Source organism: Peromyscus eremicus, chromosome 15 (genome assembly GCF_949786415.1).
Source record: "Peromyscus eremicus chromosome 15, PerEre_H2_v1, whole genome shotgun sequence".
Lineage (NCBI taxonomy): Eukaryota > Metazoa > Chordata > Mammalia > Rodentia > Cricetidae > Peromyscus > Peromyscus eremicus.
Window position 1 is genome coordinate 81,878,647 of NC_081431.1, and position 17,356 is coordinate 81,896,002.

Consider the following 17,356-nt stretch of genomic DNA (forward strand, 5'->3'; position numbering starts at 1 on the left):
AAGGGGTTTATGCAGCATACAGTTCTACATTACAGCCCATCACTGTAGAGACAGGTGAGGGAAGCTATTCCCACTGTATCCACAGTCAAGAACAGAGAGAAATGCTTGCTTTTTCCTCTCCTATGCATATAGTTCAGGATCCCCTGCCTCAGAAATACTGTCACTCAAAGTGGGCTGGGTCCTCCCACATCAATTAAAAGTGAAGATAGCCCACTCTCCAAGACCTACCTTCAGGCTAAGCTGATCTAGAGAATTCTTCCATTAAGTCTCTCTTCCTAGATGATTTCAGATTGTGTCAAATCAATGGTTGAAATCTAATATTTATCAAGGAAGAAATTAAAATTAAAGAAACTTGTCATTTCATCAGTCAGCATATTTTCCTGCCATTCAAGAAAGCCTCCTATTCTGTGAACCAGGACATAAGGAAATAGCTAGGAATGGAGTGCCACAGGAAAGTGGTAACTGGTCTGCATTTAGTTACAGTAATGGGACTTGATTCTATGCAAACATGTTTTGAGCTAAAGGTAGGACAGGTTGTGGGATATTTTGTGCTAGCGTAAACAGAAGCAGTGAAATAGAAGAAGATAATTGTTTCTTATTAAAGTGCTTAGAGTACGGCTGAATGAAGTAAATCGGAGCCCATCCACTGAATTCACTGGAGGCCTTGGCTCTGCTTATGACTTCCTCTAAGGATTTTCAAGGATGTTTTGAATAAGGAATGAATTGAGCCCAAGAAAGCCATAAGAGCAGAGTGGATAAAGGAAGCTTAGAGCGTTGGAGTTACTAATTCAGGAGAAATACTCAAAGAGCTCCTGGATGACTGATTTTCTTCCAATTAACCTGCTCTTCCCTGATGCAAGATAGAAATTGTGTGAAATAACCTTAATATTTACCTTTGTTCCAAAGGTGACTATAATTTCCACAAACTACAGCTTTGCCAATAAGCTTCCAAATATTAGGTTTTTAAAAGCAGAGTAATCTCAATGTTTGTTTAAAGGTTTCTTTATATTTAAATAGTGTGTGTGCGTATGTGTGTGTGTGTGTGTGTGTGCATTTGTGTGTGTGTGCATGTGTATGTGTGTGCATGTGTGTGTGCATTTGTGTGCATGTATGTGTGTGTGTGTGTGTGTGTGTGTGTGTGTGTGTGTATGTGTGTGCACATATGTACAGGGGTCAGAGGCCAGAAAAGGCCATTAAGTTCCTGGAACTAGAGTTACAGGCAGCTGTGAGCTACCTCACAAGGGTGCTGGGAACTGAGCTCAGGTCCTCTGTGAAAGCAACACATGCTTGTAAGTGCTAAGGCATCATTCTAGTTCCCCATCTTACTTCTTTAAGTCGACAAATATTCAGTGTGTGCAGAGTAAATAAATTATGATTCTGTAATAAGTGATGCAGTTAAATGAACAGTTCTATAACCTGTGTTCATAGAAGCTCACAGACACTGGACTGACTGCTAAGGAGCCCACATGGGATGACCTAGTCCCTCTACATATGTGTGACAGTTGTGTAGCTTGGTCTACTTGTGGGACTCCTGACAATCGGAGCAGGACCTGTCCCTGATGCTTTGCCTGGTTCCTAGGAACCTATTCCTCATACTGAGTTGCCTTACCAATCCTTAATACGAGGGGAGGAGCTTAGTCTTACCTGGACTTGATATACCATGCTTTGTTGACACCCATGGGAGGTCTGCCCCTTTCTGAACATGAACAGAGGAGGAGTGGTCTCATGATGGAGGTGAGGAGAGGAAGGGGAGGTGGGGGGAGGAAATGCAAGAAGAAGAGTGGGGGGAAACTGCAGTTAGGACATAAAAAATGAATGAATTTAGTTAATTAAAAAAAAGGGGGGAAAGAGTTGTTATCCTTCCTATAACTTTGTATGGGAGACACCATATCCTTGTCCACAGGCAGTGTGACTAGGCCATGGTAAGATATGGACATTTCTTGGTTCCAAACTAGTACAATCCTTTGATAATGCTACAGTTTACCTCAGCATATTGTCCCTGTTCCCATGGACACTATGTCTGTAGATACCAATCCAGTGCTTAGTTAGGCTTCCTAATGAATGTCACCCTTCCCTCTTGGAACTCTTATCCACAATAGAAACCACACACAAATGAAGAGAGGGTTTTGTGCCTTTGTATTCATTTTTATTCTAGTGGGTGAGTGGTGGTATCTAGAGCTGAAATTCTAATTGACATTAAGGGGGATTTATAAGACATTCATCATATTATCAGGTTATGAGTATAAAGAAAACTTTCTTGGGAAATTTGGCTGTTTACTCAGGTCCTTATTCTAAACTAGAGGCTTTTTTATTGTTGTAGTTATTTATTTTTGATGATTAAATATATGTATAGAAAAAATTAACAGTTCCATTTCCAGCTATAAATGTATTATCTCCCCAAAACTTGTTCTTCTTCCTATAGCTGGAGGGATGTGCTCTTTGATCTTCACCTCTGTCTCAGCCTGGACTAACCGCCTCTCTCTTCAGTGAGTCTATGGGATCGACATCTTCAGAGTCCAGTGTTAGTGAGAACCTGTGCAGTCTTTCTGTCTCTGTACTGTTCCACGTATCAGAATGCACCCAGGCACATCCATGTTACAAATGGAAAGTTGTCCTTTTTCTAAAAGATACTGTATACATAAGGCACATTTCCTTCAGTTATGCCTCAGCAGACTTCAAAGGCTTAGATTAATATTTGGAGTATGTCTCTCATGCAGAGAAAGGCATGTGGGAGGCAGGTATCTCTTTAAAATCTTTATTTTATTCCCATTATATATATAATATATGAATATATAATATATATTAGATAGCTGAATCACACGGTAGTTCCATTCAAAAAAATTTCAATACATTTATTTTTTTGTGTGTATTTATTTGATGCCTCTGTGTGTGCATGTGTGTGTGTGTGTGTGTGTGTGTGTGTGTGTGTGCGTGCGCGCGCGCACAGGCTATGACAGTCAGAGGACAACTTGGATGAATCAGTTTCTCTATCTACCCCATGTTTCTTGTGGATCAAACTCAGTTCTTCTACCTTAGCAGCAAGCACCTTTATTGACTGAGTCAGCTCATCACACCCGTATTTTAAACACTAAGACACAAGCACCCACCTTATTTTCCAAAAAGCTGTATGATGTATATTTCATGCATAGTCTGTAGGAGTTCCTCTTTCTTCATTGTCTTGCAAACTTTTGTGATCTCTTGTCATTTTAGTAATGCCCGTGCCAGTGAGTGTAAGATCATATCTCAGTATGGTTTAGATTCACACTTCTTGATGAGGGTTGAGCATTTTTGGGTTTTATGGTTTGTTTTTTTTTTTTCAGACAGGGTTTCTGTGTGTAACAGCACTGGCTGTCCTGAAATTCACTCTGTAGACCAGGCTGGCATCAAACTCAGTGATCCACCTGCCTCTACCTCACATGTGCTGGGATTAAAGACGTGCGCCACCACCGCCAGCTGGTTGAGTACTGTTTATTCCCTTTAGACAATGTGTGTTTTCTTTGAAAATATCCATTCAGGATGTGTCCATTTCATCCAGATTATGTATTTTGTATGCCCGCTGAGTAGTAAAATCTTTATGTATTTGGATGTTTGTAGACTCTGCTATATAATCTGTTTTGAGGCGATTTTTTTTTCGATTTTGTTGGTCACCATTTTCTTATATTGGTTATTCTGTATGCTGTACATGAGCTTTAAAAATGATATTCAATTCATGTATTATTTGTGTGTATGTGGGTCCATGAAGTCTGTATTAAGTGTAAGTGCCTGTGCCAAGGTGAACTTGAGCAATGAGAGGACAGCATTCAGGAGTCTGTTCTCTCCTTCCCCCATGGGTTCTGGAGCTTGAACTCATCAGGCTTGCTCAGCAGTGACTGTCATAGCTGACCATCTGGCTGGCCCTCGCCCTAGGAAGCCAAGAAGCATCTCCATTTGATGCAGTCCACCTTATCTTCTGGCTATTATAACCTTTAATTTTGAATTCACAGTTTTAAGAAATGTTTTTCATTTTTTTCTCTAGTAGTTTTTTAGTTTTAGATCATAAAGTTTAGCTTTTAATATGTTCTAGGTCAGCTTCTGAATGTGTTCCAAAAAATATCTCATTTTGTTCTTTTGTGGGAGCTTCATTAGTTCTTTCATCGTTATTTACTAAAGAGGCCGGCCATGTCCCTTTATGTGTTCTTTGAGATTTTTCAAGACTTAGTCTGGGAAGAGTTATAAGAGTCAGTGTGGGGTGGACATGATCAGAATACATCTATGAAATGCTCAAGAAAAAAACAAAAATATTTTAATCATTGGGTACTTTTCTTTGTGTGTGTATGTTTAGCTATGAGCTCTTTATTCTGTTACATAGATCTAGATGTCTAATTCTACACCAGCACCATTCTGTTTTAAATACTATTGATTTTTTTCATATTATTTTACATCCATGATGGTTTTGTTTTTGTTTCTCAAAATTCTGTTTACTCCTTAGGGTCTTTTGTGTTGCTTTTGTTTCTCAAAATTCTTTTTATCCTTTATGGTCTTTTCAGTTCCATATGAATTTAGGAGTCTATTTTATTAAACATTGTGACTAGAATTTTGATACATATTTTAGTCAATCTGTAATTTGCCTTGAGCAGTATGAACATTTTATGATAGTAGTTCTTCCAATCTATGCAGTTTTTTAAGAGAATTTATGGGTCTTCTAGATTTTTATAACTATATCACTGCATCCAACCATCACTTGTACAAGCCAGTGTGAATACAAGCCCTGGAAAATGGGTTTAGCTTAAGAATGGGCTTAAGTAGTTTCTCAAGCTAGGTGTATTTTTTTCTGGTCTGTTTTGTGAAACCAGAGTGGCGTTATTGTATGCATTGATCTCAAGCCTTCTAAACCACACTTTGTGTTTTTATGGTGGGATCTAAGAGGAGGCAAGCATGATGAAACTTCAGTTGCTATATAAGTCATAATTAAATGTAAGAGAAGAGCTCTATAAAATGACTAATGTTCACATGTTAAGATTAGTTTCACAGATTTTAATTCCCTTCTATTTGAATTTGATATAAAATAATAATACACATGTGATTTTGCTTTTTCTGTTGTGGTTGCTGTTTTTTGCCATGCTAGGGATCACATGACCTTGTGAGTGTTAACCACAGTACTCCATCACTGAGCTATAACCTTAGTCTCAATAACTTCAATGACTGAATAAAAAAGGATGAAAACAATAGGGTTTTTTTTGTTTTTGGTTTTTTGAGACAGGGTTTCTCTGTGTAGCTTTGTGCCTTTCCTGGGACTCACTTGGTAGCCCAGGCTGGCCTCGAACTCACAGAGATCCACCTGGCTCTGCCTCCCGAGTGCTGGGATTAAAGGCGTGCGCCACCACTGCCCGACGAAAAAAACAAGTTATGACAGATCCTGAAGCAAAATTCACTAACCAAAAATATTTAATTATATTGATAGTAAATCTAATTTTTAAACTCTCCAAGCCAGTTTAACATCTTTACAGAATTTAGAATGACATTCGGAAATAGAATATGAACTGATATACTTAGTTAAGATGGAATCCTACTGGATTAGACTGGGAATTAAACACAATGGCTAGCAGCTTTTTAAGGCAAAAAGTAGGAGGAGATAAACCAAGGGAGACTCTTACTCTAGACCTTTAGCCTGTACAGGTGCACAAATGGTTATGCACAGTGGGTTATATGCACACTACATATATATACAAATAAACATCACACACACACACACACACACACACACACACACACACACACACATATACCCCAAAACTATGTTCTGACCTCTACACAATATGCAGATTATAATCAATATACCACAGTGTATGCTAGGGTAAAGATAGACAAGTCTATGAGCTTAAAGAATCTAGGTAGTTTCCCAATGGAAACATCATGATGAATTCTGAAGGACGAGGAGCAAGGAGCCTAATGTGAAAGCTTCTCCTCACTGAAGGCCCCTCTGGAAAGGGATGGCTGGCTATTCAGTACTATTGCATTCTAAAGAAAACCCATGAGTATTGAAACAACTAAGACGTAGATGCTACATCTGACTCTGAAAATTATTCAGTACATATTTTAAGAAGTTCTTCAATTTCCAAAACTTTCATTTTTTTTTATATCTATAAAATTAAGAGAAAAAAAGGAAAGAACTTTCTAGATGAACATGGAAGGCAGGAACTCAATCATGGTGAATTTGCTTAGTAAGGCAAGCAATGTAATTCTGTCCAGTTTGACAAGGTTATTATTTAGAATGTGATTCTTTTGAAGAAGGATCCTCATTGTGATGTTTAGTTCTAGGGTTTTGCTTGTTTGTTTGTTTTTAGTATAAGTTTTGCACTATTATTTTCAATTAAATACTTTTTATCATATTAATATATTCATGAGTGTTCATTGTGCCATGCCATGTATGTAGAAGTCAGAAAACAACTTTTGAGAGTCACTTCTCCCCTTGTGGGACCCAGGAATAGAATGCAGGTAGTCAAACACCGTTACCTGCTGAGACATCTCACCAGACATCACTATTACTTTTCTAAGTAGTATTGATGATAACTTTGTGAGGTTCTCACACACAGAAGGGAATAAAGGTATAGATTTGGCTCAAAGGTATAAAAATGGAAGAAAAAAGAAGATAGATAAAATTTGAGTGTATTAACATTAAAAGAACCCACTATAATTTTATGAGGTACTGGCTGGTGACCAGAGTGCATTCTATTACAAATGCTTATTTCAGGAACATATTTAGAGAGGAGGAGATAACTGCATCTCAAAAATCACTTTTATTTTTAACTTCCATATTGTAAACAGAAAATCTCTGCCCAGATCCATGCAGAGGAAGTGTCCCATTTATGCACAGCACGGCTAATGTAGGCTAGAGAGAAAAATGAGACCAAGTGGGAGATAAATGCAGTATGATGCATTGCTCTCAATGCACTTCTGACTTGGCACTTAGCCAATTCTTTAGTTTGTTATATTGACAGTGCATTCCCTGTTACAGTTTGCTACCTCTGGGACTGTAAACCTAAAGTGTTTATCATTGTGTAGGCCTGAGGGAGGACTGTGGTGATAGGGAACCCTAGGGAAGAGAGAGACAATGAATATTAACAAACACAAAAAGAAGCAGAGAAAGGAAAAGAGGATTCAAACACTGGCATGATGACTAAGAATATCCATCTTGAACACAAGCCCTTTTGTTTTTCTATGATTGTCGGCAATGGGAAAATGTATCGGTCGAGGCAGGTCACAGAAATGGGAGGATGTGAAGGGATGGATCAGAATCATACTTGGTCTAAATCTGAGTAAATGTATTTTCTCCTTAATGCCACTCAGAGTATGATACTGTACTCTGTTCTCAGCATTGTGTGCTCTCTTGTGTACTCAAGGAGAGAGCTTCTGGTGTCTGAGGAAGACTCCAACTGTACAGTACACGTGAATCCTCAGAGTAGACAGAGCAATCTGGGCCACTCACTAGCGGTGTTGGAGAGGTGAAATGGGAAGACATGCCTAGGATAAAGAAGCCAATGAATGTCTGCCTTCCATGGCACTTTTTCATGTAGAGTAGCTATCAAATTGACTAAGGATGTTGACACTAAAGTAGCCATTCTGCTTATGCTGCAATGCTTTGTCTTCCTCAGCCCCTCAATCCTCTTCTTTCCCTCCTTCCTACGTGTTTCTAGACTCTCTTAAATCCCCTTTAGTTTCCATCCATTTTGAATCTCAGCCTCTGATGTTGAGATTCAACAGACTGATTTCCTGAACTCATGGATAGTGAACAGTCGCTTGAAAAACACTCTCCTGGTAAAATTTGAATTTCCCAAGGGACCATGAAGGTTTAGGTTGGTCACCACACCTTAGACCACACTTAAACTGAAACATTGTATTACACATCAGTTGGTGGAAAAGGGTAGATTTCCTCTTTCTCAAGCTCAGAAGGAGGAAGGTGATTTCTAGAGAATCACGTCATGACAATAATCAAGTCATGTTCATGATCTCACATTCCAATTACAAAACCGTTCTGTAGGAGTGCTTGTCAAAGTGGACCTCTGACTTCCTCTCTTCCCCTTCCCCCTTCCCTCTCTCTTTTCCTTTCTTTCCTCCCCTCTCTCCCTATTCTTTCTTCTAGTTGCCTTTTTGAGGCAGGATTACTCTGTAGTCCAGCTGTCCTGTAACCCTGATTCTCCTGTCTCAGCCTCCAAAGTGCTGAAATTACAAGTCTACACCACCATGCTGATCTCAAACTAGAATTTTAATTTAAAATGCCAATATAGAAAACAACAACAAGATCAATACAGAGACACACTCACTTTACTTAGTAGCTATATTCAGAAGTTTGTATTTCAACTCTGATGAACATATTGATTTTACAAAAGTTTAATGCTGAGTCGTTGAGACTCAGAAACAGAAACAAAATGACCAATTCATGAACAGTTTAATCACATCTTTCTATGTTGTACTTGCTATTCTTAGTTCTAATCCTTCCCCCACTTCTTTGCTTTCAAGGAAGTTTACAAGTTCGCTATCGGCTAAACAAGGAAGAAAGTCATGTGTTCACCATCAGCACAGAGAACTTGGCCAACAGAAGGGTGCATCAGGTGAAGATTAGCCGAGAGGGGCCAGAGCTTTCCATTCAGGTATTTCACTTCTCATCTTTCCTCTCAGCCTACATGCCAAGGCTTCTCCATCAAACATGTCTGAGCTCCTAAGTCCAGGCACATACTGTAGTGTAGACTTGCCATGGATGCCAGTTCAGCCCTGAGCCATGCTCCTTCTTCTCACTGGCACTGCCATCACCCAGGAAACAGCTAGAAATGCAAATTTGTGAATCCCCAACTAGAGCTAATCCATCACAAACTACTGGGGAGGAAGAGAAAGCACTGTCAAGTCTAGTTGTGCTCAAGTTTAATCAGGTCTTAACCAGATTGAGTTATGAAGGGATTCGTGCAAAGAGGAAAGTACAGAAGACTGTAGAGGAAGTGGGCATAGAGTACAGGTGGGTACAGAGGAGGGAACAGGTGATGTGGAGGCCCTCAGGAATGCACAGGTCTCCTCTACACATCACTACTTCCTTCCTAATGCAAACTGGATCTGGATGGCAAGGAAGAGCTGACTGGGTAGAGAAGGTTCTTAGATGGTTCATATGAGCACAGGCATAGCGATCAGAGAAAACAGAGTGTGATAGGCTTCTCAGAAAGATTAGTGACTCTGTATAGAGCCAACAGCATCGCAGGGCAGATCCCAATGAAGTGCAGCCAAACCTAGATGACCCCTCTTTGATTAAAACCTAAAGAGAGAATGTTCATCAGCTTAGCAATCACTAGTTTGCATAGGTGAGTTTAATCCATTCATATGTGTTCTCCCCATTTATCACTTAAAATTCCCTTTTCTTTGCTGGCCAGCAACAGGTACAATGATATTGGCCCTATCAGAAGATGACTTTGCTGTCTTCCTCTGTGAACAATGTATTCTTTAGAAGAGACATCACACATTCTCATTAGCCTATCTCCTCCTACCCTAGCTCCTTTTACCTGGACCTGGGAGCTTGTGTGCTCTCTCCCTCCCATGCCTGGCCTCAATATCTCAGCACTCTAAGACCTGTCCTACTATCTGTGAGTCAGATCTCATGACCCTTTTACAAGCACACCTCAAACATCCTCCTGTCTTCTATCCTTTTTACCACCTTTCCAGCTCCACCAATTGGCACCCTGAAGCACAGCCTATGTAATGCATCAAAAACAAGCAAGCAAACAAATCAACCAAGATCCTTCTGGCTCAAGGAAAGAAACTCATTTCTCACCAGTTTTACATATTGCTAGACTTTATCATTTTATTTTCAAATTTCTTAGAAAATTTGATATATACCAATTTCCAAAGTGTAACTTCTATGTTAGTTAGTTTTTTCATTGCTATGACAAAATATCTAAGAAACAGTTTAAATGATTCTGGCTTGCAGTTTGAGAGTGCAGTCTGATATTGTAATAGTAGCATAAGGCAGCTGGTCACATTCCATTCTTAGTCAGTAATCAGAGAGAGTTGAATGAAGGTATTCAGCTCACTTTCTACTTTTTACTTATTCAAGAATCCCAGTTTGGGGTTGGAAATTTAGCTCAGTGGTAGAGTGCTTGCCTAGCAAGTGCAAGGCCCTTGGTTCGATCCTCGGCTCCAAAAAAAAAAAAAATAAATAAAAAAAAATAAAGAAAGAAAGAATCCCAGTTTTTGGAATGGTACCACACACATTTGAGGTGGGTCTTTCCAACTCAATTAATCTAATCTAGAAACTCATGCACAGATATGCCTAGAAGTTTATTTCCATGATAATTCTAAATTCCATGTAGTTGACAATCAAAATTAACTATTGTACTTTCCTTCCCCATAGTCCCAGCATGTTACACAAAAACTGTACTGCTCAAGATATGAATGGGGTTATTATATTTGCAGAACCCAGTGGTGTAGTGGTGTGTGAAATATTTCTGGGGATGCATGAACAAATGTCTACTCACTCCACATAGAGAACAAACAGCAAACCAATATAAGGATGCCACTAAACCCAAATTAGTGAAACAGTGAGATTACTAACAGGAGAATTTTCAGATTTATTGAGATTACTAATGGGAGAATAGTTGAGGGGTTACAGAGCAAAAGTAATTAAAAACAGCTCCATCACTACAATCCACTCCAGCATGGGTGGCAACCTGAGGAAACCTGGCCTGCAGATCAATACGTAGGAAAATTCTTGTTTCAAACAAGTCAGTTTGGGGAGCTAAGGGCCTAGCTCTAGTGTATCTGGTCAGTTTCAGGGACTTCCTGAAACCTTTGACTCATTTACTTGCCAAACTTAATGAGCTTCCTGGTAGGATGTAATGTTCCATTTCCCCAGGTGTAAGTGCTGCACTTCCTTACTGAGCTAAGGTTACCTTGATATGGCTTGTCAAGGCATGAAACCAGACTTGGTTGGAGGGGCCAGAGCAAGACTGAGGCATGGACAATTTTATTGAGAAAGTTTACTTTTTATACCCTTATCAGAAAGAGAACATAGTAGCAATTGCCAGGATCAATACAGTTGTTACCAAGATACAGTGACATTTCCAAGCTGTACAGGGTACACAAGATTAATGTCTAATACCAATTGTCCTCTTAAGCTTTCATGCTTTCTCGACTTCTAAGGGAAAATACAGACAAACACAAAATGGCCTGAAGGCTTTACTTCCTGAGGGAGTGCATTAGTTTCTCAGGAACTGAAAGGCACACAGTGCCCCAGGAGTCACTGACTCTAACCCAAAAAGCTTGTAATACATGCCTCTCAAAGCAGCTAGACCAGGCCAATTCCATGGTCCCTGCACCCAAGCTTTCCTCCAATGGAGGAGGGTGCTACACAACATGGTAGTATGCCAGCCTTTTCCTTACCTGTCATATTCCTGACATCTGATACAGAGATTGCTCCCACCCTTTGGAACTTGCCTTGCATATGTTTTGAACAGTATCACTCTTCTCTGACGTTTCTTCTACCCCATTAGTTGATCACTGCTATCTCTTTGTGGGTCCTCTGTTATCTCTCCTATCCATTGGTACACACAGGACTGTTAGACTCCTGCGGCTTTGTAGCTATAGTTATGTGATGGCTTATTTCATTTAATCCTGTGCTTTGAATACTATGAATTTCCCAATAAATCAATGTCTACCTTTATCCAGACCTCTCCTGATGACCTCCAAACTGTTTCCTTTTTTTTCCTATGCAGTGCTCATTAGCCTTGACATATTTTATTGTTTTCTCTTCAGAACCCATGCTATCTGACATGGAATAAATAGAGTTTATTTATTTACTTTATATTCTGTAACCCTCCTGTAGAATGTGCGTTTGATGAAAACATGAACTTGGTTTGCATTCATTACTGCAGAGCTAGCTCCTTACCAAGCAGTCCCTAGCAGCAGGTCTTCGGTGAACATTTGTGAACTAAGTGGATGGCTTCCACATGGCTGCAGGGGCTGTGTAATTAAGATTGATTTGACCTTGTGGAGAAGGGGAGATGTTCTAGTTTCATGGCTGTTGCTGTGTTAAATATCCTGACAAACCCAACTTCAGTCGGAAGAGGTTATTTTTCACTTATAATTCCAGGTTACAGCCCACCATAAGAGCGATGTCAAGGTGGCAGGAATTTAAAACAACTAGTTCCCTACAACATCCAAGAGCAGAGAGAAATGAATGTATATATGATCACTTGTTTGCTTGTGTCCAGCTTGGTTTTTCTACTCTCATAGAGTTTAGTACTCCCTTACTAAAGAATGGTGCTGCTCACAGTGGGCTGGGTCTTCTCGCATCTATTAACTTATGATAATTCCTTACATACATATCCACAGATCAATCCAATGTAGGAAATCTCTCATTAAGACTTCTCCAAGTGACTCTGGGCTGTGTCAAGTTCATTCTTAAAACAAGACAGGTGGGGTGAGTTTAGGGTTTAAGTTTATGATTGTAATCCCATAACTTGGGAGGAAGAGTCAGGGAGATCTCTTGAGCTCACTGGAGAGCCAACCTAACCTCCTTTGTGATTTCTATACCAATGAGTATACTGTTTGGAGTCTCCCTTTTAGAACTGCTTATCATCCTGTATGGAAAGATATGTTTAACAGTGATAATGTAAATATCAGTTAGGAAGATTCTGTGTCCCTTGAAACATGCCACAGGGGGAGCCATGGAGAGAATTTCAGGGGGTATTAGAATGCAGCATTGGAGATCATTTTAATGTGGCCTGTGGGAGAAAGTAAGAATGACTATTAGTTATTCTAATTAGATGGAAGTTCAGGAATAATTGTTGGATATATGACACAAATAATTCCCAAAACATTAGAATTAACCTCTCACACTATTCCTGAAATGAGGAGGAGGTCACACCTTTGAGCACGTTTGGGTTGGGTGGGGAGTGCAGCTGCTGAACCGGTGAGTGGTAGGAATTGTAATGATAGCTTCCTGTTTATATAGTCTGTGGGAGTTTCATGTATAGGCCAGAGGACAACCTCAAGTCTCATTCCTGAGGAGGGGCAGTTCCTCCACAGTTTTTTGATACAAAGACTCTCACTGGTATAGAAGTCACAGAGGAGGTTAGGTTGGCTCTCCAGTGAGCTCAAGAGATCTCCCTGACTCTTCTTCCCAAGTTATGGGATTACAAACACATGCCACCCCACCTGACATTTTACGTGGGTTTTACAGACCAAACTCAGGTCCTTGGACTCTTGTGACAAACACTTCACTGATTGATCTATGCCCCTAAGCTGTGTTTGTTTAGACTTTTAATGAAGTCCTGATGGAAAACTGGGGTGTGTTCGGTAGAGCATTTTACATATGAACATTTTTAGTACCTTCATATTTTCTGTGCTTTTCACAAATAAAAAAAGAAGTAGAACACAGAGAGAGCAATAAGATGTATGTGTTTTCCTTCTCTGTCTATGTAATTTTCACCAGTCAATTTACAGTCAATACTAAGCAGCCACTTCTATTTGCAAAGTGCTGAAGAGAGCAGAAAAACTAGAGCAGGAACTTCACGGTTTGATCCTTAAGTCTGTTTGTTGGCTCAGAAAGACAGCAGGGTTGTCTTTGGGACCATCCTTACACTCTCAATCCAATCTGTATTTCTTTTTCTTTATTTGTAAAAAGCTGTTTAGTGTAAACAAACAAACACAACAACAGCAAAAAGCATTCCCCTGGTAGATCCTTATTTCCTGGTTGGCCAGTAAGGAATGTTTCAGGAATGCTGCCTACCTGTCAGAGAGAAAGGACACTCAGACACCAAGACCACAAGACTCCTGGCTTTCCCCGTAATCTTAATTTAGCTGTTCAAATTGCCTTTTCAAGGACAGGTAGACAAACCTGACTATTTGAGAACAAGGACAGAGATCCCAAGTCCAGAAACAACATGGCCATGGACAACTGTTAATATACTAATATGTGGTTTGACTAACTTATTCGTCTTTGTGACTTCTCTGTTACTAGCTTAATCTATGTCATAGCATTGTAAAGACAAAGACATTTGGAAGTATGCATCTGTGTCATGTTTTATATATTCTTTACTAAAAAAGAAATTATGGTTTAATTCACAAAACAGTGATATAGACCATGGGTCATAGTTTGTACTAAATTCATGGATAAATGACAAGGTCAGGAGGTTCCTGAAGAGAGTAACTCTTAACGGATATGTATAGAAAGAGAGTTGTGAAGGGAGGAACTGAATGGAAGGATTAGATATTAGTCCTGATCCATTTGATTTTCTCCAAGCAGAGCAAACTCACTCACCTCACTGTATTACTGTTTGTCTTCATTTCTAGCATATGTCATAGAAAATGATGAGGATAGAATCATTTGTATGTTCAGAGTGGGGATTGGAGGGCAGGGGTCAGAGTGCAGTTGATAAAACATTTGCCTTGTCAGCCTGAGGATCTGAGTTCAGATCCCAGAAGCATTATAACGATCAAGGAGAGATGACAAACACATGCTTGTAATCCCTGTGATGTTGAGAGAGGACAGAGAGACAAGGTGATCCCTGAGAGCTGGCTAGACAGGTAGCCTAGCCTATTTGATGGAGTTCTGGGCCAAAGAGAGAGGCACCTGAAGAATGGCACCTGGGGTTGTCCCCTGGCTTTTATGGCCATATACGTGTGTGTGTGTGTGTGTGTGTGTGTGTGTGTGTGTGTGTGTGTGTGTGTGTGTTTTATTATTATTTCCCAAATAATAGAGATTGGAGGAATCTGTTGGCTCTGACTAGATTGAGAAAAATGGAGATAGATTGGTGGTGCAGCCCAGGAAGGAGAAAGAGGAGGGGAGCAAACCAGAACCAGTGATGTAGCAGTTTATGAAGCCAAAGGTGATGGCTAAGGGAGGATCCTGGAAATCAAGGCCTGGAGCACCTAGCAGTGACTTCCGCTGAGCCTGCCAGTGGGATGTGATCAGCCAGCTCTGTCAGTGGCAGCAATATGTGTAGCTTTCCTCAAGTGCTTACCCAACCATGTTCCATGATGAGGAAGCTCTACAGTCCACACCGGAAAACAGGTCAGGGTTAGGGAGGAAGAGAAAATAATTGTGGCTGCAAAAATAAGAGGGGAGGAAGAAGTAAAAATGGGCAGTACTGCTAGGTCCCATCTAATGTGCCACAACAGGTGCCAGATGGGCTTCTCTGTTTACTTGTTTTCAGTGAAGAATTTGGTGAAAAATTCTCAGTGGGGAGAAAATACTTGACAATAGGTCTGTAGGATCTCCAAGGGAATGTAAGCATGTCAAAGACCTTATTTTACAAGGAAGAAAGAAAGGGTACTTTATGTGCATTGTGGGACAGCTCCTGGGACATTTTGAATCTCTATTGGGAGAAAACCCCTGAGAAGAATCTATCCTGTGTAAGAATGTAAGCTATTTACAAAAAAGATTGCTTTATGCCTTCTGAAAACCTGGACTGATAGCATTATTTTGTTTTCCTACAGGTGGACCAACAACTCTTCAGCTACAACTTCTCCCCAGAAGCTGAGTTCAGGACAGCAAGGTCACTTACTCTAGGCAAAGTCACAGGTCTGTTTCTCTGTTCTATACTTTTCAATGGATGTTGTTAAAATTAATAAATTAGTAGTCTTTGTTGGTGTGGTCAGCAATTCACAGCTGCAGACATGACCCCCATCTGTAGTCTCCATACAGGTTTTGAAAGAGCATATACTGACACACACATATGGCAGTGGTGCAGAATGTCATTCATATCTGCTTTATTGTTTGGTTAGTTTGTTGTTAATGGTTAGTTATTTGTGGTAATTATTTTGTTGGTTAAGTGTCAGTAATCGGGCAGAAAGGTAAAAAAAGGTAAAATAATATTTTAATTTAAAATTTACATTTATTAATTATTTTTTCAGAAAGTCAACATTTTACTTGAATTTCCTTAGTTTTAAGCTAAAGGGATGAAGTAGGAAGCTGAGCAGCAGGATGAGAATTGAAATCTCCATTAGAAGAGTGGGTTCCCCTCTTGTTCTCATACAGGTTTTGTGAATTTTCACTTTCTGTTGGAGAACGTTTATTGCCTGTACAGCACTGAACTTTTCATACATTCCTGAAGAATAGGATATTTTAAACAATATCCAATCTTTTACAATGACGTTTAGACCTTGAATATATTTTGTTTACAACAATGTAGAAAACAGGCCGTTGCTTTGGTCACAATTTGGTCAACTTTTCCTTTTAATTTATTTTTTCCTTTTTTAGCCTCATGTATTACTTTGTGTAGAACACACAACTAAGTTTAATTTTAAGTATTGCACATACATACATGTACAATGTGTGGTGTGTGCACACTCACATGTGTGACTGTGGGCAAGTATGTGGCACGAGATGCTTTTGGAGATCAACAACCTTGTTTGAGATAGGATTGTTAGTTCTGTGCTTTGTGCACAAATGGAGAGCATTCTGGTTTATGAGCTTCCAGTGATTCTGTCTCCTCCTCCTATCATTCCAAAAGAGCACTGGAATTTCAGATACCTGGATAGTCTGGCTTTACTTGGGTTCTGAGGATTGAAACTCAGACTTTCAAGAAGCTATCATCTCCCTAGCTCCAGTGTTTGTTTGTTTGTTTGTTTGTTTTTTAGCTATCTATATAATCTGGAGATCTGTGCTTTACAAATTAGTAATTGCAAGTCTTTTTCAGATTTTGAAATCACTTGTACATTTGGACTTCTACCTGTCACCTTATTTCCTACTGAGTCAGCTATTTTTGTGACTCTCCCAGGTTCTCTGTGGTTGTGTTGGTCACAGTACAGTTTAGAAATCATTTACAACTTTGGGTATCTTAAGCAGGAATGGACAACATAAGAAATCACTTTCTTATGAAAGTTTTGCAGCCCTCAACTCTGAGTCTTGATAACACCTTTTGGAATGGCTTCTTACAAACTCTGAGGGTCTTTGTGGGAAATGTAGGGGTGCTCTCGTTTACCTACTAATCCCCAACTAGAAGCTGTTCTAACTCATACAGAACGTAGATTTACAAGGCAAAGAAGACATTCTCTGAAAAATGGCTGTAGAAAATGTATTTCTCTAACAGTGGAGCAGCTTAGATAGGACAATGATCTGCTGTTTCTCCAGTCTTCTAGATTCATTAAAAATATGACATTTCTAGAACATAATGTGAATGCACAATAAGTCTAGAAAATGTCAATTTCAGTTTCCCAAGGTGACAGACAGATGAATCAATCAATATGAATGATTTCTAAATGGGCTTATTTCTTACCCTACCCCCCACAAGCCCAATAATAATACTGTCATAATAAAAATGCTGCTTCTGAAGCTGTTTATTCTGGTTCACTAATGTGGCCCTGGTGAGTTTTAACTTCCTGTTCTCTGTATCTT

The 17,356-nt window shown here is 39.6% G+C and overlaps 1 protein-coding gene across 3 annotated transcripts in view; it reads left to right on the plus strand.

The window, feature by feature from the left end:
* The window catches only part of LOC131925151 (contactin-associated protein like 5-1-like), an 898,625-nt gene that overhangs the window by 829,786 nt on the left and 51,483 nt on the right, over nucleotides 1-17,356 (plus strand). For all 3 annotated transcript variants that reach the window (XM_059280428.1, XM_059280429.1, XM_059280430.1), the window contains exons 20-21: nucleotides 8,497-8,627; nucleotides 15,457-15,541. In XM_059280428.1, coding sequence (XP_059136411.1) covers nucleotides 8,497-8,627; nucleotides 15,457-15,541 — 216 coding nt within the window. The remainder of the gene's footprint in view (nucleotides 1-8,496; nucleotides 8,628-15,456; nucleotides 15,542-17,356) is intronic.